Source organism: Pteropus medius, unplaced genomic scaffold (assembly GCF_902729225.1).
Source record: "Pteropus medius unplaced genomic scaffold, Ma_sr-lr_union100, whole genome shotgun sequence".
Classification (NCBI taxonomy): domain Eukaryota; kingdom Metazoa; phylum Chordata; class Mammalia; order Chiroptera; family Pteropodidae; genus Pteropus; species Pteropus medius.
The window spans coordinates 16,044,047-16,066,782 of NW_024349797.1; the positions used below are offsets into that span (position 1 = coordinate 16,044,047).

A 22,736-nucleotide genomic window follows, 5' to 3' on the forward strand; every position below is an offset into this window, starting at 1 on the left:
GGGGCGCGGACCCTGCCAGCAGGGGAAGTGCAGGGAGGGGGCTCAGAGAAGGTCCCTGTGCCCGGCTCTGTCCATCATCCCTGGAGGACCGAGGTCAGCAGAGGCCCAGCACGTGGCCTACCTGAGCAGCTTTACTCTTGGCCAGCGAGCGGCTTTGTGATTTATTACACAAGGCCAAAGGAGAGCACACTGGGCTTTATGGTGGGCGTGCAGCCCACGTGGGCAGCGCAGAAGCAGACCAGGAAGTCACGGCCCAGAACAGGGCAGGAGGAGAAACGGAAGAGGGTGACCTTTCTGCTGCCGGCGTCACTGAAGCGAAGAACTCACACGACTACAGACCTGCTCAGAGATCCCAATCTCTAAAACCAGGCACTGTACCTGATGAGGCCTCCGTGCCCAAGCTTTTAAAGTAGAGACAGCTTTACTGACCCGGCGAAGCTCACACAGCTTCTGTGCTGAGAAATGCAGGGGGTCTCAACCGGGGGTGAATCTGCCCCCAGAGGACGGTCAGCAATGTTCAGAGATGTTTTTGGTCGTCACAGTTTGGGGCGGGGGCGGGCTGCTACTGGCATCTAGTGGGTGTAGGCCAGGGATGCTGCTAAATATCCTAATACGTGCAGGGACAGCCCCCCACAATACAGAATGATCCGGCCCAACATTCCAACAGTGAGTGCAGGGATGAGGAACCCTGGAATAATGTGCATGAGTTCTTTCTACAACTTTGGGAAAAGACATTATTAGTAAACAGTATTACTAAACCCCAGCATATCTCAAACCCTGACGTCCACACACACACACAGAGGGGCTGGGGCCAGCGTGCGGGGTCAGAGTCCAGGAGCCTCCCCAACCACACCTCCAATCTGTACAAAGTCCAGCTCTGCTCCAGGCTGGTAATGGGGTCATAAAGTCGTGGGTCTGCCTGGGGGCCGGCCTTCCCTCCACACAGCAAAAGGCCCTACAGGCGGCTAGCGGCACTAAATGGCACCAACCCCCCCACCCAGGGCAGAAAGAATGATTCACGGCCACCGCCTGCCTGGCCTCAGCACACAATGGGCAGATTGTGTCCCACGTCCTCCATGGGAGGACTGGCCTTGTGACTCAGGGCAGCAGGCATGGAAGCTGACCTCACAGCCACCCCAGGACGGGGTCTGTCCTCTGGGGCCAAGGCCACCAGATATGCCCAGCTCTGCCTCCCGGCATCTGCCAGCCAATGTTTCGTCATGTGGCACAAGCTGTGTCAGAAGCAATCCCAGGTGATGACCTCTTCCTCGCGTGACCTTGAATCACCGGTCCTCGCCCTCCCCAGGGGTCCATCGGCTGCGGGCCCAAGCCCCTGTGAGGCACATCTGGAAAAAGCAGGCGTGGAGCGGAGTGCTAACTGAGTGAATCCAGGCAAGTGACTCAGCTTCCTCGGGCCTCGGCTCCCTGTCCTGAACAACGGGGAAGTGGTTCCATCATCCCAGCTGATGCGTGCGCCAGATGAGACGAGACGCAGGCTGCCTGAGGCAGGGAGGTGTGCCAGGGACGTGCTGGGGAAGCGGCGGCCTCTCCGTGGCTCCTCGGTGACCACCCGCACCCTTCCTGACACCCAGCGTTCTTTCTCTGACCCCACCAAGCAGGAGGCCCACGTGCCTCCAGGTTCTGCCCTCAAAAGGGACAGAAACTCACTTAACTTCTGATAGGTTTCCATGTTACCTTCCTAATCAGAAGACCCAGAACAACAAAAGCTTTTGTTCCTTCTACGTCCACTCCACCCCTACAGCACGCGGCACAGGGCCTCATGCTGGTGGCCGCTCGGTAAACATCTGAGGGTGACAGGGTTTGATGCGGCGCAGCTGCGAAGTCATTCCTGAGACCGGAGGCCGGGAGCCAAACGGAGCTGTGGTCATGGAGGTGATCGCCACGGCTCCCGGCAACCGCCTTTGAGCTGGATGCCACTGCTCAACGCCATTATCTTATGCTGCCACCCTTCCATGTCCCTCGCGTGGCAGGCAGGGCGAGCAAGGCCCAGGTGGGTCGGCTGGTGAGGGGTGGAGCCTGGCAGGTATCTGGGACCCCCGATCCCCACCCGGCCCTGCCTCTTAAGCTGAATCAGTTCACGTTTCCGCGCCCCTGTCACAGAGCACTCCCACTGGGGGGCACTTTCGCAATTGCTGCCTCATTGACTCCAATTACGACTAAGAACTCTCAAGTTGGCTGGGGCCAACGGTCACAGATAAGGCTCCTGGAGTCACTCCATTGTCACGGTATAATAACAATAATGACAATAAGCTGACATAACTGAGTGGTCACTAAGTCACCTGGGCTGAGTACCTCGCCATCACAGTCCAGGCACTAACGGTAAGAGTGGCGAATGCTCACACACACGGTGCGTGGTACAGGCACTGTTCCCAGGGCACCGTGCACGTTAGTTCGCTTTATCCTCACGACAGTCCCATGGGGCAGCTTAATTATCTTTTTTGCTTTGTCCTCTTTTAGAAGAGCACTCTGCAGCTGTGTATTACTGCTCACATGCTTGGCTGCCTGGCCCACAGTGGGTCCCATGTCCCTAAGTCCCTGCGGTCAGTCAGGGCCTCCAGATTGGTGGCCTCTGAAACATGAGAGTCCACGGCACTTTTCACTTGGGGCAGAAACCAAGAGAAAGAACGAGCTTTGCTGAGTTCTCTCTCCTTTGCCTCGATGACCTGCCAGCTTGTTACTATTTAAAATCAGAGGTGGGTGGTGGGGGAACTAGGCTATTAAAAGCTGATTCAATGCTCTTTCCTTTCAGGTAAAACAACGATAAAGAACCAACAAGCAAAGCGTGCATTCTCTGCCTGCAACCATGGCGGAGGGAGGCTCCCTACCCAGACCCATTTCACACGATCAAACAGCTGACAGGAACCTGTGAGGTGAGTGAGACACGTCCTGCGTGGGCCTCTGCGTGCCAGGCCAGGCCCAGGCTGCTCAGAGGCCGGCTTGTCACAGCTGAAGGAGGAGGCACCCAGGGCCACGGGGCACTGGGGTGAGGAGCCTCCAGTGGCACGAGAAGCAACCAGGCTCCAATGACTACAGTGTCCTCACTGCTCAGAGTTCATCCTGCATTGGCAATTTCCCACCACCAAGCAGGGCCCCTCTCGCTCCAATTTAAAACGATCTTATCACTCCCCAACCCCCAGCCTACAGGATGAAGTCCAAGCGCTACAGCCTGGCATGAAAAAGCCTCTCTCCAATCTTATCGCCCCGCTGCCCCCAACACTGGGGGGACGCCATACACACCCCACAGGCCGCATCGTCACCCCACGAACCCAACTGGCCTCCCCCCTCCTCATGCCTGCTCCCTGCTGCCCACAGAGAGAGCTGCTTAGTCCCTCCGCTGACCTACCAGGGTACCCTGCAATGGCCAGCCCCTGTGATGCTCTGTCACTCCGCACACGTAGGCCCGATTCCCACACACCAAGCACCACGTGCGGCAATGGCGACACCAGGTGGGCTTGACGCATGCGCCCCCTGTGGAGCTAACCCCCAAAAGGAGAGACCAGCAGCAGCGACCGATAAACAACGAAACCATCCAAAGGGAAGGAAACGTGCACAGTTGTGAGGGTCTAGGATGGGGAAGGAGACTGGGGGGTGTCCTCAGTGGAGCACTTGGGGAGACATCACTGAGGAAGGGGCACCTGAGCCGAGAGCTGGGATGGGGACGGAAGGCCAAGCAAGGGCACGGGGCTGTGCAAAGGCACCGAGGTGGCGAGAGCTCAGAGCCCGAGCAGCAGCTGCGGGAGGGCCGGGAGGGCCGGCGCGGCAACAAGGGGCAAGCAGGACAGGAGGAGGCTGGGGAGGAGGCGGGGTCTGGGTTGTGCAGCCCCCAACGCCATGTCAGGGGTGAGAGTCTGCACCGTCACCTCCGTGACAGGGCGTGGACCAGTGTTAAGCCAGGACACTTCTCCTAACTCATCACTCTGTGACGACAGTTCCTAGTGTCTCTGTGCTGGGAGCTCACGTGGATGGTGCTCAGGAGGCCACCGCCACCACAGAGGAATCTGTCCTTGTGTCCAGACTAGGGCGTCCAGGGACCATTTGGGGGATACTTAATATTTTTCCAGCTTATCAAGATGGGGAGAAGAGATGACAGTTTAGACTTCAACCGTCCCTTCGAAGCTCATTTGGGGAAACCTCAAGAAGACCCACCTAGACCACTCGACATGCTCGTGGAACACGATCACTGAAACTCTGGGCAATTCTGGGGCCGGAAGGGCCAACAGAGGAGGACCAGACCCTGGCCAAACCTGACAGGTGGCCTCGGATGCCGCGGTGCGAAGGTTCTTGTTGCTCCCCTGAGGAAACAGCTCAAGAGGCCAAGAGACCCCTGAGCCCTGGGACAGGGACCCTCCCACTGCCCCAGCCCCACTGGCCCATAGGGGCATAGCTCCTGAGGAACCTTTGCCCAGGTCTGTTCACTGACAACTGCATCTCGGGCAGAGCCCCGGTGGCACCAGACTGCTGACTCCACATGAACTTGGCACAGAAAAACAGGTGAGTCATCTCAACAGTTCTCTAAGCCAAGTCCTCGAGGCCAACATTAAAATATAACTTAAAAATTTCAAAAGCTTAGGGATGGTTTCTATGACAACCAGGTTTGGCGATCTGCAATAAGCCTCAGGTCCACACCCTCCAACTTGTCCACAAGAAGCCAAGGAAAAAAAAAAAGTATAACCTTTCACCTCTGAGAATTCCTCTCCATCCCTGGGCCTTGGAGGCTTAAATGTAGCACCCTGAGGGCAGAATGCTTTCGGGCTGTCAGGAACACCTCCAAACTCACCTGTCTCACCTCACACCCCGTACCACTTTCTCGGAAACCTGAACACGGCCTCCGGAGATGGCCCTTTGAGCTGGGCCCCTCTGGGGCAAATCATCTTACTGTCCGCTTGCAGCAAAACGTGGAAAGGCCAGCTTGGCTACAAACCATCTTACTGTCCGCTTGCAGCAAAACGTGGAAAGGCCAGCTTGGCTACCGAGCCCTAGGCTCTGCTGCCCGCCTCTGAAACGGACCTCCCGCTACCGCTATCGACCCTGTGCCCCTCCTCCCACCTAAGCCAACGCCTTCCTGCTAATGTCTCAAAAATATTAAAACAGGAATCTGAAAACGACATGTGATCGAGGTCAAGGGTCGGTCTGTCTGATCTGGCTCTCTGTCCTATCTCACGAGAGCGGGGTGACCTGTGAGCACTGCCAGCACCACGCCTGGTGGCCGGAGGCCCACGTGCTGCTGAGCTGGCCTCGTCCCTGGCCGGCCCCCCAGTGTCTCCCAGTTCTTCTCCACTTCTCCACGCCAGCCCCCGCCGGCCTCCTCACTTCCTGGGGCCTCTGGAAAGTGCAGCCTATCACCCTTTTCCCCAAAGGATTGTTCTCTCCACAAAGGAGGAAACATCCTGGCCTTATCAGATATCCGGCTTCATGCAGAAGAACAGACTGCAGTGAAAATTTATCCCAGAAATCCCGGGGCTGGGAGGTTACCCTGAGGTCACCTCAGTCGTCTGAGGGCTTGCTGGGCGTGTGTGCCCTGGGTGCGACAGACTCCAGGGACCCAGCCAAGACCTCCCTCCCTGGGAAAGGCACCCGATGGCTGAAACCCTTAAGCTGTACCATCCCATGTCCCCACACCCCCTCGCCCCCGCCCCCGCCCCCAACATGCTCTCTCGCTAAACTTTTCTATCAAGACCAGGAACACAGGGGACCTGATCCCCTCGACTGCCCAGAGATCACCTGCCCTGGGCTGTGGGCTGTGTGTCTGGTCCCAGGGGCAGTGGATGGGCAGCCCCTGAGAGTGACTGTTCCTCAGCTCCCAGAGTGGGGGGCTGGCTGGGGACTCTGGTCCTTTATCTCGGAGGACAGCAGGGACATGAGCAATAGCGGTGGCTGGACCAGAAGGCCTCAGAGCAGGAGCAGCTGCAAGCGCTCAGCCAGCACGAGGCACTATGATGTGCACGGACATGCTCCTCACCGCACCCTGCCTAGCTGCAGAGTAGCGACGATCAGCATCCCTCACGGACAGAAGAGGGGGCTGAGGCTTGGGGAGGTCGGGGGATCAAACGACATCCAACTCCTGCTGAGCACCCGCTGGGCCCCGAGGACTGTGTGAAGCACTTAGTGCGTCGCGTCACCCCTCCCTGACACTACGTGAAGTTTTCCTGGAATTAACACCATTTTATGATAACAAAACTGAGGCTCAGCGAGGTCACGGAGGAGCCCAAACACACTTTCTCCGTGGCCTCTGGCCCTCAGGAGACGCTCAGGCCACTGGCAAGGCAAAGGCCCTGGAGGGCACTACATGGGGACAGTGTACCAGCACGGCCACAGACAGGCCGCACTGCACGTGGGGCCACCTGCACACGGGAAGTGGGGATCTGTGGCAGAGTCAGCCAGGGAGCGGGCAAGACCGAGGGGAAGAGAGGGAGGCTGAGGTCAGAGACCCTGAACACAGGGGAGAAAGAAAATGCTGTCAGCAGGGGGGCCGCTGTGTGGCCTGAGAGTCCCCTTTGTCCTGATGAAGAAGGGGAGGTCAGCTCTCCCATTATCAAGTGCTGAAAAGCGCTAGCTCAAACGCCCCTTCCCCGAGGGAGGCGCTCTATTTCAGTTGCGTTGTCACTGATAACACGACCTTGTTTTTCATGACCACCAAGCCACTTTACAGAGGAATGGATCACATGCTTGTCCAGTCCCAGTCAGCGGGGGCGAAAGCAGCACCTCCCAAGGTGGGGGGCAGGTCACGGTGGGGTCCGGTCCCAGGCTGCTGGGGACACGGGGTCGAGGAGTGGGAGACAGCCAAGAGGACGTGGTCTGTCCTCAGAGACGAGCACACGGGGTCCAGGTAATGAGCACAGAGGGGGTTCTCCACCGAGGCAGGACTCGGGGGCTAAATGCGGCTATTCCAGGTCAAAAGACCTCAAGGGCCCCTTTCTTCAAGTGTGGCCAGAGGGTCCACCCCTGTGCCAACTCAGAACCACTGGCTGTGGCTGAGGCTCTGGCTGTGACTGAGAGAGAGGAGAGGGAGGGAGGGAAGTGGCAAGGCTTGCTGGCGTACACACATGTGCTGAAGATGTGGAGGCCACATCTGGATCCGGCCGTGCTCTGATCAGTAAATTGTGTCTACACAGGCAGAGGGAGGAGCGGGTGCGAACCACGGCCTGCCTCAATCTCACTTCACACCCAGCGGGACAGAGGCCCTGGCAGAGGAGGGCCTGACCACAAGCCCGTGTCCTGGCCGTGGCAGAGCACTTCCGCGGCCCACACAGTCAGACAGCGGCTTCAGCTGTAGAAACGCACAGAGCCGTGCCCAGGCCGTCCTTCCTCCCCACCCTCGCTCACCTGGAACCTGTGCACCAGCTCCAGGGACTGACTGTCGTTCTGGTCGGCTTCGAGGATGACATCGGTCAGTTTGTGGATAATGACATCCAGCGGGCCCTGCTCCTCAATTGGCCGGCTAAGGTTCAGCTGCAAGGAGACAGAACAAGAAGAACATCAACACCTGAGTCCACGGCTCCCCCCATCCCCACCTCCGCGTGGGCCTGGAGCACCGAGCCGGGGCAGAACTGGCACCGGAGGGAGGGAGACGGGACAAGTGGGACGAACCCGCCAAGATCCTAGAACTCCACCAGGTCAGGCCCCGCATGTGCATTTCTGTCCCCGAGCCCCATGCTACCTAGGGTACAGAAGACATGCACACGGAATCAAGGTGACAAAGACTCTACAAGTCAAGCGAGCATCACTGTGAAACTGCTTTACAGAAAAAGTAGTTACTGAACGCATCCCATCGGCCCAACAACCTAGATTTTGCAGGGAGAGAAAGCAGGACTGACTCAGAAATGAAGTCACGCCACTGAAGTCACACGGCCAGATCGGTACTGAGATCCAGGAAGACACCCAAGAAACTACAGTCTCGGCAAAGTCGTGACCTCCATGAACCTGAGAGCTGCTGCTTTCAGAGACTAGCGGCTCGCACTTCGCACTGAAAGCTGCTGTCATCCTGGAAGTGGAGAGCAGCGCGGGGCTGCCTGGGATCCATGAGGCACTGCGCGCCCTGCTCCGCTGGTGACGTGTTTATTTTTTCAAGAGCACAGGGTTAGGAAGATGGGCCTCCCAGGGAGCCAGAGCTGACAGACAGTCGGCATCACCTGACCCCGAGGCAGGAGCACCTGCCAACAGCCGCAGCAGCATGACACCCTGCTTCCTGACCTGCCAGATGCCTGTCGCCCAGCGTGCGGCCGCCACCACCTGCGAGACTAGAATTTTTGGAGGCAGCGGGCGCCAGCCTGGCACCTGGCTGACCCCCTGGATGGCCTCAGTGGAGGCCAGATGAGGCCACCAGACCAACTTCTGCCCTCGGCTGCACCCCCAAGTGGGACTCCCTCTGGGAATCAAGGCTGACTGTTGCAAAGCCGTTAGTGAAGAAATAACACTGACAGCTTGGAATGATAGCTCTGGGAGGCACCGTGTTAAAAACTCGACATGCTTTTTTTTTTTTTTCCATTTTTCCAACCACATGATGAGAAGCGATTTCACAGATGAGGCAGGTGGAGAACAGACTTCTGAAACCTGCCTCAGATCTCACGGCAAGAAGGCGGTGGGGCTGGGATGCACACCCAGGTCGGAAACTGCCTGTCATTCAGTGCCCACCCACCCCACCCTGGTGCTCACGCTATGCCCCGAGAAGCTGTCCTCTAGAGCCACAACCACCGGCTGCTTTGTGCTCTGGCTGCTTGCCGAGTCTGGCCAATTGGAAGCACCGGCAAAAGACGGGAGAGAAGAAGAGAAACCAGGGTGTTTGTTAACCGTCCTCACACCCCCGCAATGGTGCTGGCAGCGGCCCCATCCCCCGTCAGGCAGGGCCGCCCCTCTCCCGGACCACCGTGGTGTCTAGGGCTCCTGTACCACCCTCCCTCCCTTTGTCCCCTCAGGCCTGGGGCAGTGACAGCTCACCACGCCCAGGGTACCTCACCACCTCCTGGTGGCTGGCTCCTGTCACCCACCCAGACCTTGTCATCCTCTCTTACTTAAACTCCTTTTCAGTTAAACCTTCAGAACCGAGCGGCTCTTTCCTGCCGATATCCTTACCCCTCCCTTTTATTGTCTGCCAGGAAAGATGTTAAGCGATATCCCCTATTTAAAAAGAAAAATTCCATGGACCTCACAATAAGAAAATAATAAAAAAGACTCCGCTCCCCACGGTGACTTGCCTGTGTACAGAACAAAACGAAAAGCAGGCCAGCGGAGGCGCCAACCACCTTTGTGGGGCTCCTGGACGGGGAAGGGAAGCAGCGCTTGTCCTCACAGCAAGCCCAGGACCTGCAATGACGTTCCCACCTTCACAGACCAGGATACCAACGGCCCAGAAGGAAAAATGACCAGGCGAGGCCATGCAGCTGGGAAGTGGCCCAGCGAGGGCCTGGACAGAAACCGAACATCAACACCCATGGGCTCACCCCCAGCAGAGCTGCCAAGTGTCCTGAGCCTGTGCAAAAACCCAGCTCATCAGCCCCTGGGCCTCAGTTTCCCCTTTGATCAAAACAGGAAACGGCAAGGGCCTTTCTGGTTCTGTTTGTGCATTCGGTGTTACATTCCCATCCAACCCCACTTCCCAGAAAAAAAGCAGAACTTGAAGGAAAGTAGAGAAGCCAGTGGAAAATGGTAATACGGGCAAAGACAGCAAATTCTCAAAAGGTACCACAGACACAAACCCACTTTTGCTGTACCCCGTGGATCCACTGTGACAGGTACCACAAACAAGAGGCCAGTATTTTCAGATCGAGACAGCTACTTGTGGAAGAGAACCAGGTCACACGACTGATGCCGGACAGTGCATGCTAGGGCCACTTAGAAACTCCATCCCCATCGGCATGCACATCTCCAGAGAGAAACTCCAGGTCTCCTGTGGGGTCCCAGTGGGTCCGGGGAAGGAGGCGGCAGAGGAGGTGTCCCTGGCTTGTCCTCGCCTGGCATCGGCGGAGGCCTGTAGACCTGACAACCATGGGCTGTTTGGAAAATAAACTCGCTGCGTTCCTGGCTGCTGCACTGAAGGTAAACAAACAGTTGAGTCCTGGAAGCCGGCCACCTTCCTTTGTGTATTTTCCAAGCATTTTTATGCCAATGTAACCCTTTCACGATAACAGCAACTTGGGACACACATCATGCCTGGTCTGGTCCCCACTCAGCCGTCTCCCGCTGCAGCATCTTGTATGAGGCCCGAAGCAGAGCTGTCGGTGTCTCTAAAAGACATTCCAGCAGCTTCTCAGGGGGCCAGACAAGCTTCCATCCCCCCTCTGATAACGCATCAAGGGGGCATCAGTCTCCCCACTGGCTGGGAAGGAGACAGGCTTCCCCGTCAGGGGGGCCCTCGGCGTATAGGACACAGCAGAGGAGGGGACGCTCGGGGGTGGAGGGGTGCCTGAAAAGGAGACACCTCAGAGACTTTGCTTGTTTCCCAGATGGGGTGGGGATAGGGGCTCAGGCGGACGTGAACTCACTTCAATTGTGTCATTTTGTTTTTCTGACCACACTCTGCCCCCAGAAAAAGGAACTTTCCCAGAGACCTGTTCTGTTCTGCGGGAGGAGCCTGACTGAGCTCCCTCAGGGTAACGAGGTATCTTGATGAAAGGCCGCCTGCTGTGGCCACAGGAGGCCTGCGGGCACCAGGCTTCTAGGTCACGCCATCCTGCAGGCCAATGCTGGACGCTGTCTGCACAGCGCTCAGAGTTCAGAAACTGGGGAAACAAGAGCCCAGTGTTCTCTCGGCGGCTAAGCGGCCAGGCTGACGGGAGGTGGGGGAGGGCTGGGGGGAGACGTCACAAAGGCCTGCAAACCCCAATGGCCCCAAAGTCACCTCTAACTTCGAAAGAGCGACCCAACTATGTCCAGCCCGGCAGGTTCTGACTCCCCGCCACTGGCTGCAGGGAGGATGGGCACCGCAGACGCCTGGCAACCCAGCTCTGTGCCTCAGTTTCCCCATTCCTAAGATGAGAGTGCTGTGAGGCTTTCCCTACACCTCATCGCACCATTCTGGTGATTCCGTCTCTGGCTGTGGCACAGGACAGATGTTCAGCACAGGCGGGGCATCACCACCATTCTTGAGTGCCCAGGACGACGCTTCTGCTTGCTCGCTCATTAATTTGACAAGCATTTTCCGGGCACCTCCTGCGTGCGAGGCAGGGTCAGCCCCTGCTCTCTCCTCTCAGGCAGTGATATGAGCGTGTTGGAACAGACTCAGGTCCGAGACAGAGCCACATGCTGCTCCAGATCCTACAGGAAGACATGCCCCTTCGCCTGGAATGTCCCTCCCCCCTGCCCCCCAGAGCTCCTTGTCAACAGTGAGCTCTTGTTTCCCAAGTCCCAGCTTAAAAGTTCAATCCTTTTTCAGACTTCTCAACTCAGTCCACCCCAAGCAGGAAGATTCAGCGGCTCCCTGGTCTCTCTTCTATCCCCAGGACCCTTTGCATATCCATGGAGGGAGAGGGAGAGGGAAGAATGGCATCTCCAGGGCTGGCTGGGGAAGGAAGGTGTGATGCAGGGGACAGCTGCAGGGACTCAGAACTCATCTGCATTAAACATGCCTTGTCAATTCCAAATGCCCTCGGGCGCCCCAGGCTACTGCCTCTGCAGAAAGGAGCTTGTCCTAGACACTGACCCTGACTTGCACCTTGGGAGGGGTGGCCCAGAAACTGGCTCCTCTCTCATGCCTCCGCTGCAGGCAGGAAGCAGAGGCCCCAGTAGAAGCCAGGGGGCCAGGCACCTCCCATGAGCAGAATTTTGCTGTGGTATGAACAACTTTAGTGTGTGAAGCCAAAATCTGGGGTGTATATGCAACAGCAGTGAGCTTACTCTAACACAGTCCCCAAAGGGGGAAACGGGTATGGGAAGGGGGTGGGGGACAGCAAGGGTGCATCAAGGTAAGATCAAAAGCAGAGGGTTCTCGAGGCTGTACTTCCGGCTCTCCCTTCTCTCCCAAACTCCCACATATTTCCCTAACATTGATCGATAACCAGCTAGATGTGAAAGGCACAGAAAACCATCCCTGGGGCTCATTAGAGAGGCTGGGGACTTAAGAAATCTGGCTCCCACCCCCATGTGGTGACCTGCTCATTCCCTCGGGAGACAAAAGGCAAGGTGTAATGACTGCAGAGGCCCAGGGCTGCTGAAAACAGTCTACATGTCTCCAAGCAGCCCAGGCCAGCTGCCGCCGACCTCCTGGCTCAGAGGCTACAAGCGGAGCCAGCGTGGGAGTCAGGCAGGTGTGAGGCCAGGCCTGTGGGGTCCCCACCCTCTCAGCACCCATTTTAATCCTAGTTCGCGTGCGAGCCACCCGCATGCCTGCTCTGTGCTGGGCTCTGTTCTGAACACTGCACGGCGCACACACACCTTAACTCCTTCAGTTCTCACAACGGCCTGAGATGGGACCCAGGAGAGAGGTGAAGGCCTCGCCGCTTCACGTCCACTCCTAACAAGACCCAGGAAGACCTAATGAGCAAGGCTGTGAAACAACCACCCCTTGGAGCTTCCTGGGTCACCGAAGGGCTTTTTGCTCAAGTGAGGCAAAGCTCGGTGGGCTCCTGGATGGGGGGCTGGTCACCGGAAAGATCAAGCCATGATTAGAGTTTCAGGTCCCACCCCAATTCTCCAAGGGAGAGAGGCTGGAAGTTAAGTGAGTTGATGGATCATGCCCACATGATGAAGCCTCCAAAGATCTCAAAGGTACGGACAGGGTTTGAGGAGCTTCTGGGCTGGTGAACACACGAAGGTGCTGGCGAGTGGCTCGCCCCAGAGAGCACGGGAGCTCTGTGCCCTTTCCTACAAACCTGCCCACACAGTGCTTCCCTCTGGATGTTCGGCTACACCCCCTCTCACACCCGTTTGTAATAAACCGGTAAACAGTACGTGAACTGTCTTCCTGAACTCCGTGAGCCGCTCTAGCAAATTAATAGAACCCAAGGATGGAGTCGTGGGAACTTCTGATGTTTAGCTGACTGCTCAGCAGCACAGGTGACCACCTGGACGCGAGGCTGGCATCCACAGGGGGTGGACGGCAGCCTTGTGGGGCTCTGCCTCTAACCTGCGGGGCCTAACGCTATTTCCAGGGAGGCAGTGTCAGAACTGAGTTACATGGCAGGACACCCAGCTGGTGTCGCAGAGCTGCCCGGCACAAGAAAAACTCCCACACATCTGGTGCCAGAAGTGTTGAGTGTGATGAAAGTGTGAGCATAAAGAAGAAACACCGGAGGCGCGTTTTCTCTACTTAACTGCGTCTTCGATACACGTCGGTTACACTTCCCTAGTCTCGCCATTCACATGATTACTGACCAGTGGAAATGTCCCCGACTTCCATCAATAAGAGCTCAAGTGCAGGCCACGATTTGAATTCTGCAAAGCGGGGCCACTAGTATTGGCTCATATTACACTCCTCACAGTGTTTGTTGCCACAATAAAATTGGCTGTCACCGTTAAAGATGATTAACATTTATAAAACTCTCGCTTTGGGCCACGTACTAAGCTAACAAGGCTTAAGGCACAAGGTGCCGATGAGGACACTGAGTCTCAGAGAGGTGAAGTAACTCACCCGAGGTCACAGAGTTACAGCTGCACGGGAACCCAGGTCTCCCCTGCCAAAGCCAGACAATTAACCTCTAAGCCACAAGGTGTCCGGGGAGCCTGGGGTTTTCTTTCCATCCCCTTCCCCCCCAATTTACACCCTTGGAGTGGTATGTTTTCAGCTGACTTCAAATGGAAGTCACTAGATTAAAAGTTTTTTTCTCGACTGAGGTCCAGATAAAACAGCCCAGATGAAAGGTGAGCGGCATACATCCGATTTATTCCTCTGCCCTCTCCACAGATCTGAGGATCGGGGACAGAACTGCCACCACCAACGTTTAAAGGCCTCATCGTGCAGAAGCGGGTCTCTCTTGATGGAAAAGTAGGGTCTGGTGCCTCGTGGGCAGACTTCAAAAGGAAGCCTGGCCTCGGAGGACGCAGCATCGGGCATGTGTTTTTCAGAGGGGTAGTTGTAAAAGATGACTTGGGGAGGGAAGACTGGAGGCCTTTCTCTGGCAAGAGCAACTCTATCAAGGGACCTCAAAGTGCCCCTCAGAGAGGTCGGGGGCTGGAGGTCACATGGGGATGGCCACCCCAGCGGCCTGCAGGCTCGGGAGGGGAGCTGTCACCAATGTTCCCTCACCCGATTACTTAGTAAACAGTGTCCAATTCCTGGAGTAATGAGAAGAAACAATCTGGGCTCAATAACCTTTCTCCCTCAGTCCACAAGTAGACAAAATGGTCTCATGGTGAAGGCTCCTTGCAGCTCCCAAGTTTTGGGAATTTGCAATCGAACTTTATTTCAAAGAGTCAGAAAAGTTACACCCACTCGGCAAGCGTGGCTCCTTAGAAACAGGCTTCACCCTGAATTCTCAGAAACTAAGAAAGCCCTGGCCTGTACCCAACACTAGGGAGCCAGGTTCGAGAGTATATTAAAAAAAAGATGAACACATCTATGCCCTTGACCCAGGAAGCCCACTCCTGCAATGCTGGCCTAAGGAAAAACCAACAGGCAAAAATCACTCCCAGGCCAGAAAGATTCACTAAGGCCACATAAACAAGAGAAAAGACAGAAAGAATACACATCCCCAAACCAGGGACTGGCTAAGTAATAACGGCACACCCATGCCAAGGAACATTAAAGAGCCACTGGGATGACAATGACGAGGTCTAGCGGAGACATGCGTGGGTGTGTGTATTACAACCATGTGAAACCACGTTTGCTGTGGACAATGGTGGAAACACAAAAATGGGAGGATTCTGGGCATAGCAGTCTTTATGGGTATAGTAGTGCCTTTTGAGACACATGGCCGGACCTCACTTACTGATGCCTTTGAAACTGGGTGTGGTCACGTGACTGGTTCTGGCCAATGAGCTCTGAGAGACCGTGAGACGCGGCATGTCCTGGGCAGAGCCTTTAACTTAAGTGCCAGGGCCTCCAGAGCTCTCTCTTGGCCCACTGGCACAGGACTGGCAGCATTCACGATGGAGGCTGCTCGGTCTTGGGCTCTGAGCGACTATGAGCGACAGCGGCCCTCACTGACCCCTACGGACATGTGGCATAAGTGAGACTTAACAACACACCGTTTTCAGCTACCATGATTCGGGGGTTGTTAGTTGACACAGCACGACCGAGTCCAGCCTCCCCCATGGTCCCGCAGCTGTTCCTTTTATCCCTGTGTTCAAACAAGGGCAGTGAAGACGGGAAGAGGGAGCAAAGGGAAGCAAATGGACCCCAAACAGGTACCTGAACAGGATGAGACTGAGCTTTTTAAAGTTATAATTAAGCATCTGGATAAAATATGACGGCGGAGACTGATCCTGTAGGGGACGATTACTTGTCCCATCCCTTAGGGTCAGAAGGCAGAAACCTCGAAGAGAGTACACCACTGACGTGGCTGCTCTCCAGCACCCTGGAAAACCCTGCTCAAAAGCTGCCACATGAGTTCCTCGGCCCCATGTCACTCGGCCCCGTGGACCCCTTCACAGCAGCACCTGTGGCCCCGAGTCAGGGCGCTGGGAACCAAGTCCTCCCGCCACGTGCCAGGCACCAGTCTGCTCCTGTCCTCAGGGGAAAGCACAAACCACAGGCTCAGACAAAAGAAAAGGAAAGGAACAGGGGAAGGGCTGGCAGATCTGGACCCACCTGGACGCCAGAATCAAAGGCCGTGCCACAAAGGCTGACTGTACCGTGTATGGGGGTGGAGGCCCCCACTTATTAATGTCCTGTCCCCAGGCTAGAGGAGGAAACCCAGAGTCCTCCTGCCCCAGGGAGGGCACGGCCCTCACCTCCCTGAGCCTGTTCCCTCACCTGCAGAGCGAGGGCAAAGAGACATCCTTCCTATAATCATCACCCACAAGCGACAAGGGGACAGGCACCAGGCCCCCATGGGAACGGAGCCAGGCTCGCTGCACAGATGTCAGTCAGTGATTAGGGTTTTATTCCTTGTGTGAGGCTGAATGTTCTCTAGCTTCAATGTAAGCCTCTCTTGCCCTGCTTGGCTCTCTGCCAACACGACCCTAATAATCACGTCCCCCAGAACCACCAGGAGATGTAGGACACCCCAGGTACCATGCTGAGCACAGGGCAGACCTTATCTCATCCAATCCTCATAATGTCCCCTGGGAGGCAGAGGAGGTTGTTACCATCTTAGGTCCTGGGAGGCAAAGCAGCTAGCGGGGAAGGGGATGAACAGTAAGCTGGGGGGATAGGTCCCCACCCCCAAGGTCCCTATGACTCTAGGGCAGACATTCTTCAGCCCTTGGCTTTCTTTAGGGCAGCCGCCCTTCCGTGAGGTGATGGGCGTGGGGCTAGGGCGGCTATGGTGAGGTCTGAACATTGGTCGGAAGAGCTGCTCCTCCCGCCAGGGCCAGAGGCAAGACTGTGTCTGCCTGGGAGCACCACAGGTACAGGGACAGGGACCCCAGTGCAGTCTTGCCCACAGCTCCAGGGGACAGGGGGGCGATTCTGAAATCCCAGCTGAGGAGCCCAAAGCTTTCAAAAGGAACTCCATCTCCTGAGAACCTGTGCCGAGAAGCAACGCTGAGCATGTCAGGGCCTGGATTCTGGGTCTTTCCATCCTGCCTGCGGCCACTCCGCTGTCAGCTCAGCTGGCGCTCCCTGAGCTGAGGGGCCTGCCACCAGCACCCCCTGCCAGCAAACCCCGCAGGAGCTTTAGGAAGCAAAGGCACCCACAGCATGTGCTGATAATACCTATTTAACATTTTGCCAAGGAGAAAATCTCTACTTTTCTACACTTCAAACGTATCATGTTTTCATTTTTTATTTCTTCACTCCCAAGATTGTTTTTTAAATTATCTCATGGTTTCTCCAAGTATTTATATGCATTCGTGTTCATTCATTGCTGTCTACACGCCTTTTACAATAGGACTAGGACTGGCGATGAGTGTATTTCAAGACAATTTAGGGAAAACTCATGGTTTGACGTTGAATCTTCCAACCAAGAAGAACAAGGTAAGCTATACCGGCAGCTCACATCACACATGGCCAATTTTTTCATATATAATCACTTCCTACGAATTGATAAGAAAAAGAATCAACAAGAAATAAAAATATGTTCAGACATAAGTACAGAAAAGTAAATAAAAATGACTCCAAACATACAAACATTAGAAAATGGCCAATGTCACACATAAGACAAAAGCAAGTTACAAGTACATTAAGATGCCAGTTTTTGTGTACCAGATCGGCTAAAGTCTGAGAGTGTGATAAAACACCAACCATGTCAACCAAGGTGTGGGGAAACAGACGCCCAAACACATGGCGGAGGGGGTGGGTGCAAATTCCCGAATTCGAATCATCTCGATAGGAAGCAAGCTAGCAATATCCGTCTTGATTTTAAATCACACACACTCTAGTCCAGCTGATCCACTTCTAGGAATTAATCATGGGTGAACTCGCACACAGAAGTAGTACAGGATTAGGCATTGCTAAGCACTGCTGTCGCATTTGCCATGTATTGCTGCCTAGCAACAAAAAGGGCGGGGGGAGGAGGAGGAGGAAAGGAAGGGAGAGAGAGAGGGAGAGAGAGAAAGTCCATCAGGAGGGACTGACTGAACCATCTACAAATCCCCTAAGTGGAACATCACACAGCCATAGAAAAGAATGGGAAGGCTTTTCTATACTGATGTGGAGAGGTCTCCAGTAAGGTACAGACCACTGAGCACAGAATGCTGTGACACGTAAGGGGAGAAAAAAGGGTGGACACACATCCATTTGCTTGTATATGACAGAGCATCGAAGCACCAGCCTCCGAGGAGAACTGGGGGTGTGGAGATCCGGGTGACAGGAATACTGTGTGCCCTTCTGAATTTCCATCCAGTGAGATGTATCACTTATATAAATGTTTAAGCTGCCAGGGGAGCAGGAGGCATAAAGAACACATGTCTGAAGTCAGACTGGGGTTCAAATCCAGCCCGTCTCTAACACACACTGAGCACCTGCTGCTCGCCAGGCACTGCTCTAAGCACCTAAAGCGCATTATCCAACCCCCACGACCATCCTGTGAGGCAGAACAATTATTCTTGTATGAAACGAGGACTTCAAAGCCGGGAGGTGAGCAACTCACCCCTGTTCACAGGGCACATCGGGGAGGAGCCGGGATACGCAACCAGAGAGGCAGACTCAGCCAGACAACTGGACAGCCAGACTCCAGGGATGAGGCTCCAGGGCCCAGGGCTAGGAACCTTAACCGCGTGCGCATGCGCTCTCGTTCCTCGTCACCCAGGTCTCAGAGCGCATGCGCCGGGCACTTGACAAACAACGGCATCGCTGACCGAAACAAAGGCGGCTTCCACCGCTGTCCTGCTCGGCCCAGCCCCGAATCACACGTGCAAAGCTCTCATTCTCAGTGGTGTCCAGCTAACTCGCCTGTTTGGCCCAGAGTAGCAAGGGGTTCGCTGAAACGTTCGTTCTCCAAGCGCAAAGCACAGACGTCAGCGCCAGAGGGAACCCTGGCCCTCCTCTCCCCTCCCCTCCCCTCTCCCCTCTCCTTCCCTCTCTTCCCCTCTCTTCCCCCACTGTTCAGGTGTCAGTGCTTAGTCAACGCCAGAGCAGTGGGGAATAAAAAGGAGCCAGTCCTCGGCTGGCCACAGTAAGAGGACAGTCAGTGGGAAAGTGTAGCATCACAGGCCCAGGCACCCAGGCTAAGATGGGTCAAGTCTGACGACCACTGTAGCTTCCCCAGACCTCATTCAGGCAGCTAGAGAGGACAACTCTGGGGTGACGGTCACACAGTGGAGGGAACCCAAAGTCTTCAGTCACTGCCTCAAGAGGCTCCCAGATGCCATCAGACTGTTGACAGGAGCAAGAAATAAAGCCTTCACCGTGTTAAGCCTCTGAGCTATTGGGGTTGTTTGTCACAGTGCCTTGTCTTAGCAAATGCTAACGAACACGCCCAGCCAGGAAACTCTCTGCCCAGGGCGTGTGTCGCTGTGTGCCCAACGCCAGGCCTCCAGTACTAGGAACACGTGAGGAACACAGAGTTGTGGACAGATCCTAGGCCTCAGTCAGTGACCTCCAACCCCTGTGGAACTGGAAAATGAAGCCAAGGACAGCTGCCTTCATGTTTGACGAGACAGCGTTGGGACAGCCCTAGTGTGTGCCCGACCCAGAGCAGGCCCTCCTGCAGGCGCCACCCCAAGTAGTAGGGCATCAGCTCCCTTCTGGGAGCCTCTCTGCTCCCGCTCTCTCCAGACCCTCACTCGTCACAGTTCTTGCTGGACTGTCCACCTCCAACACCAACCAGCACGTGCCATTCGGGTTCAGACTGGACTTTTCTGAATACCCTGGGTCCTGGGCCACTGGAGGGTTACAGAAGGGTTCTCCCGGGCCTGTGCGCCCTCGCCAAGATCAGAGACTGTCCTATTCCTCCCTGTGACCCCCTGCAAGGCCTGGCACAGTGCCCAGTGGTGCCAGGGACCCACGAACATGCACCGAATTTGTTCCCCGAGGCTGGAGACTCACACATACCACCTACCCACCCACTCACCATTCATTCACACCGTATTTATTGAGCACTTATAAGACTGACCCCTGCCCCCCAGGTAAATGTTACTCCCATTCTCCATTAAGAAAATGAAGAGAGAGATTAGGCAGCTCAACCAAGGTCACTGCCAGTAGGGGGCAGGCCCAAGGCATTTCTGACCACAAACTTGCCTGTTCCTTTTCCTCCCCACAACCATTACCTCATTCTGTCTTCAGAAAACTGCCCCAGGGCCTGGACTAGACCCCCAAGGCCTCCATCTTAGTGCACCTGTGTCGGGCTTGGGGAGGGTGCTACACAGGGTCCAGTGGAGGAGCCCCCCGTCAAAGACTTCTGCAAAAGTTCCAAGTGGCCCCAGGAATAAGCTTCAGATACTCTGAGCCTGGCGGGGTCAGGCAGTCGAAGGAGCCTCTGGACCACAGAACAAGCCAGAACACACAAGGCCAGGGGATGGGCAAGGCAACGGGACGCCCCTGTTCCCGGCACAGGATGTGCGTGCGCCTTGCAGGGAGGCCTGGAAGCTTTACAGCCCCTATTCCCAGCCAAAGCCAGCACCCCTGGGGGCTAGAGACGCCAGTGCTCCAACCACAGCACAAAAGGACAGAGGGAGGAGCCACCACGCCTCAGTGGAAGGCACAACTCACTGGGCCGAGTGTTGTCCTCCCAAGCAAACCATGAAATCTCGAAGGCCTCTGCCTCTGAGTGTCCATCCACAGCTGAGCATAATGCAGGGTTGAAGAGTCACCAGACGCTGACCCTCGAGGCTCCAGAACGGCGGATGAGCAAAAGAGGAGCAGAGACCGGCTTCTGCTCACCTCATCTGACTGTCCCAAAGCTGAAAGCCGGAGATCTGAGGAGGTTACGGACCTCCCCCAAGCTCCCAGCCACATGGATTCCACACCGAGGCCCCCCTTCCAGGCACCCCCACTGCTCTATACCTGCACTGGCTCTCACCTGTGTCCCTGCACTTCCTGGAGAATTTCAGAACGAGCATGACTGGCCTGGGTCGCAACTTCCTTCCCGGTTGGTAAACGTGAAGTTGGTGTCCAATTCATGCTGGATCCTTTACTTGACCCACCCCTGCCTCATACGAACCACGTGCTCGGCAAATGTCGAAACATGTGAGAGAAAAGCACCCTGCAGGACAGAGGGGCGAATGTCTGCAGTTGGCAGAAATTAACTGGAGAATGTGCAAAACTAAAATGAGGCGAGATGTGTCCCATTTGACAAACTCTCAAAATATCAAGAACACCAGAGCAATCCTGTTCCACCAAGCTCACGCAACAGACTGTCCTTTATCCTGTTCTTGTTTCCTCTAAATCGAAGTTGGTGTGGGTGGTAAACGGGGATGACAAGAGTACCTGCTTCATAGGGCTGCGTTTTCAGCCATTCATTCATCCATCCATCCATCCATCCATCCATCCATCCATCCATCCATCCATCCATTACTATGACTAAAGACTTTGTGCCTGGCATTGCTCAACCCCTGAAGATATATCAATGGACGAGATGGCCAAGGTCCCTGTTCTCAGGACCTCATACTCTAGTAGGGAGAGACAGACAATAAACGAAATAATTTCAGGTGGCCATCAAGCATTACAACATCAATAAATCAGTGCAGACAGCATGATGGGAAGGGTGGAGGCACTAATCACAAGATGCCCATTATGAGTTGTCTTCCCCGAACACATTATATTGAAGTCCAAAAAAAAAACCCTAGGACTTCAGAATTGACCTTATTGGGAACAGGGCAACCACACATGTAATTAGTCAAAATGAGATGATACTGGAGTAGGGTGAGCCCCTAAACCAGTATGACTGATGCCCTTTTACAAAGGGAAAATTTGGGCACAGACACGCACACAGGGCGAAGGTTACATGAAGATGAGGGCAGAGGTCACAGTGATGCATCTGCAAGCCAAGGGACACCACAGATTGCCAGCGATGCCAGAAGCTGGCGGAGAGGCCTGGAACAGATTGTCCCTCACAGCCACGGAAGGAACCAAACGTGCTGGTGCCGTCACCTCAGCCTCCCAGCCTCCGGAACGGCGAGAGGATACACTCCTGCTGGTTAAGGCCCCCATCTGTGGAAATGTGTCCCAGAAGCCCAGGGAACCAGTGCAAGGCCTCCCTTAGGAAGCACCATCCGAGCTGGGACCTGGAGAAGAAGGGCCCTGAGCAATCTGGGGAAAAAGCGTTCCGAGGATCAGGGAAAGCCAGCACAGGACCCCCAGGCAGAGGTGCGTTTAGTGGCTCCCAGGGCGCGGGGGGCACGGAGATGGGGCAGGTTGTGCAGAGCCTCCGAGGGCACAGTCAGGAGCTGGAGTGTGTCCCCAGCCGCTGGAGGGTGTCGAGCAGGGAGCTACACTTCTGATCCCTTTAAAGAGACCACTCCGGAAACTAACAAATGGGAGGCGTCAACACCCTGCCTAGTACACACTGCAAGCACCTAATACTTGGCAGGTGTCATTTGTATGGCCCCACAAAACAGGGAGCTTAGGTAAGAACTTCAAAATGGTGACGCTTTAAAGAGAGCAGGGGGTCGTGGTTCAGGGGTCTGGCACTGACACCATGGGACCTGGGGCCACCATTTTCCTTGTCTGCAACCTGGGTCTGGGGCCGAGAACTCCTGGTGTGAGGACAGCCGCCTACCCACACTGGGATGCCCACTTCACATCCCAAACCAGACCTCCTTCTTCCCCACCCCGCCCTGGCTCCCGTCCTGGGTGTTTTTTTTCTGCTGACAACAGGACACACATCTCAGTGTTTCCTTTATGTCCATGTTGCTCCCAGGGCAGCAACTGGCAGCCCAGGCCGCAAGTGGCTAAGAATTCTCCAAGCCAAAAATACACACTCTCTGTACATCCTCTTCAACAATAAGGAAGGGAAACTTGAGTCGAATTTCTACAAAGCCTGCATGGATTATTCTTTAAGCCCCAAAGCGGTGCTCTTTCTATATTCATTTATTTCTAGTCCAAAGAGAGCCTCCCCTGGGGCAGTTTCCAGACTGGTATTTGACACAATGTGAATGAAAAAAAATCAAACTCATTTCATGAAAAAGAGAAGTTCAATACTCAGAATCGCTTGAAAAGGTGCTGGGTTGTGTCAAGTTAAACAGGCATCTTTAGTGCAGGACTTCTCAGGTACTTTAAAATGCTCACACACGCCGGAGATTGA

At 55.3% G+C, this 22,736-nt stretch overlaps 1 protein-coding gene across 3 annotated transcripts in view; it reads right to left on the bottom strand.

Moving 5' to 3' along the window:
- Positions 1 to 22,736, bottom strand: part of ITPK1 (inositol-tetrakisphosphate 1-kinase) — a 140,594-nt gene that overhangs the window by 48,659 nt on the left and 69,199 nt on the right. For 2 of the 3 annotated variants that reach the window (XM_039884064.1, XM_039884067.1), the window contains one exon: positions 7,345 to 7,470. In XM_039884064.1, the coding sequence (XP_039739998.1) occupies positions 7,345 to 7,470 (126 nt within the window). Of the gene's footprint in view, positions 1 to 7,344; positions 7,471 to 7,941; positions 8,017 to 22,736 lie in introns of those variants that run through there. The other variant, XM_039884065.1, reaches the window with a different exon arrangement.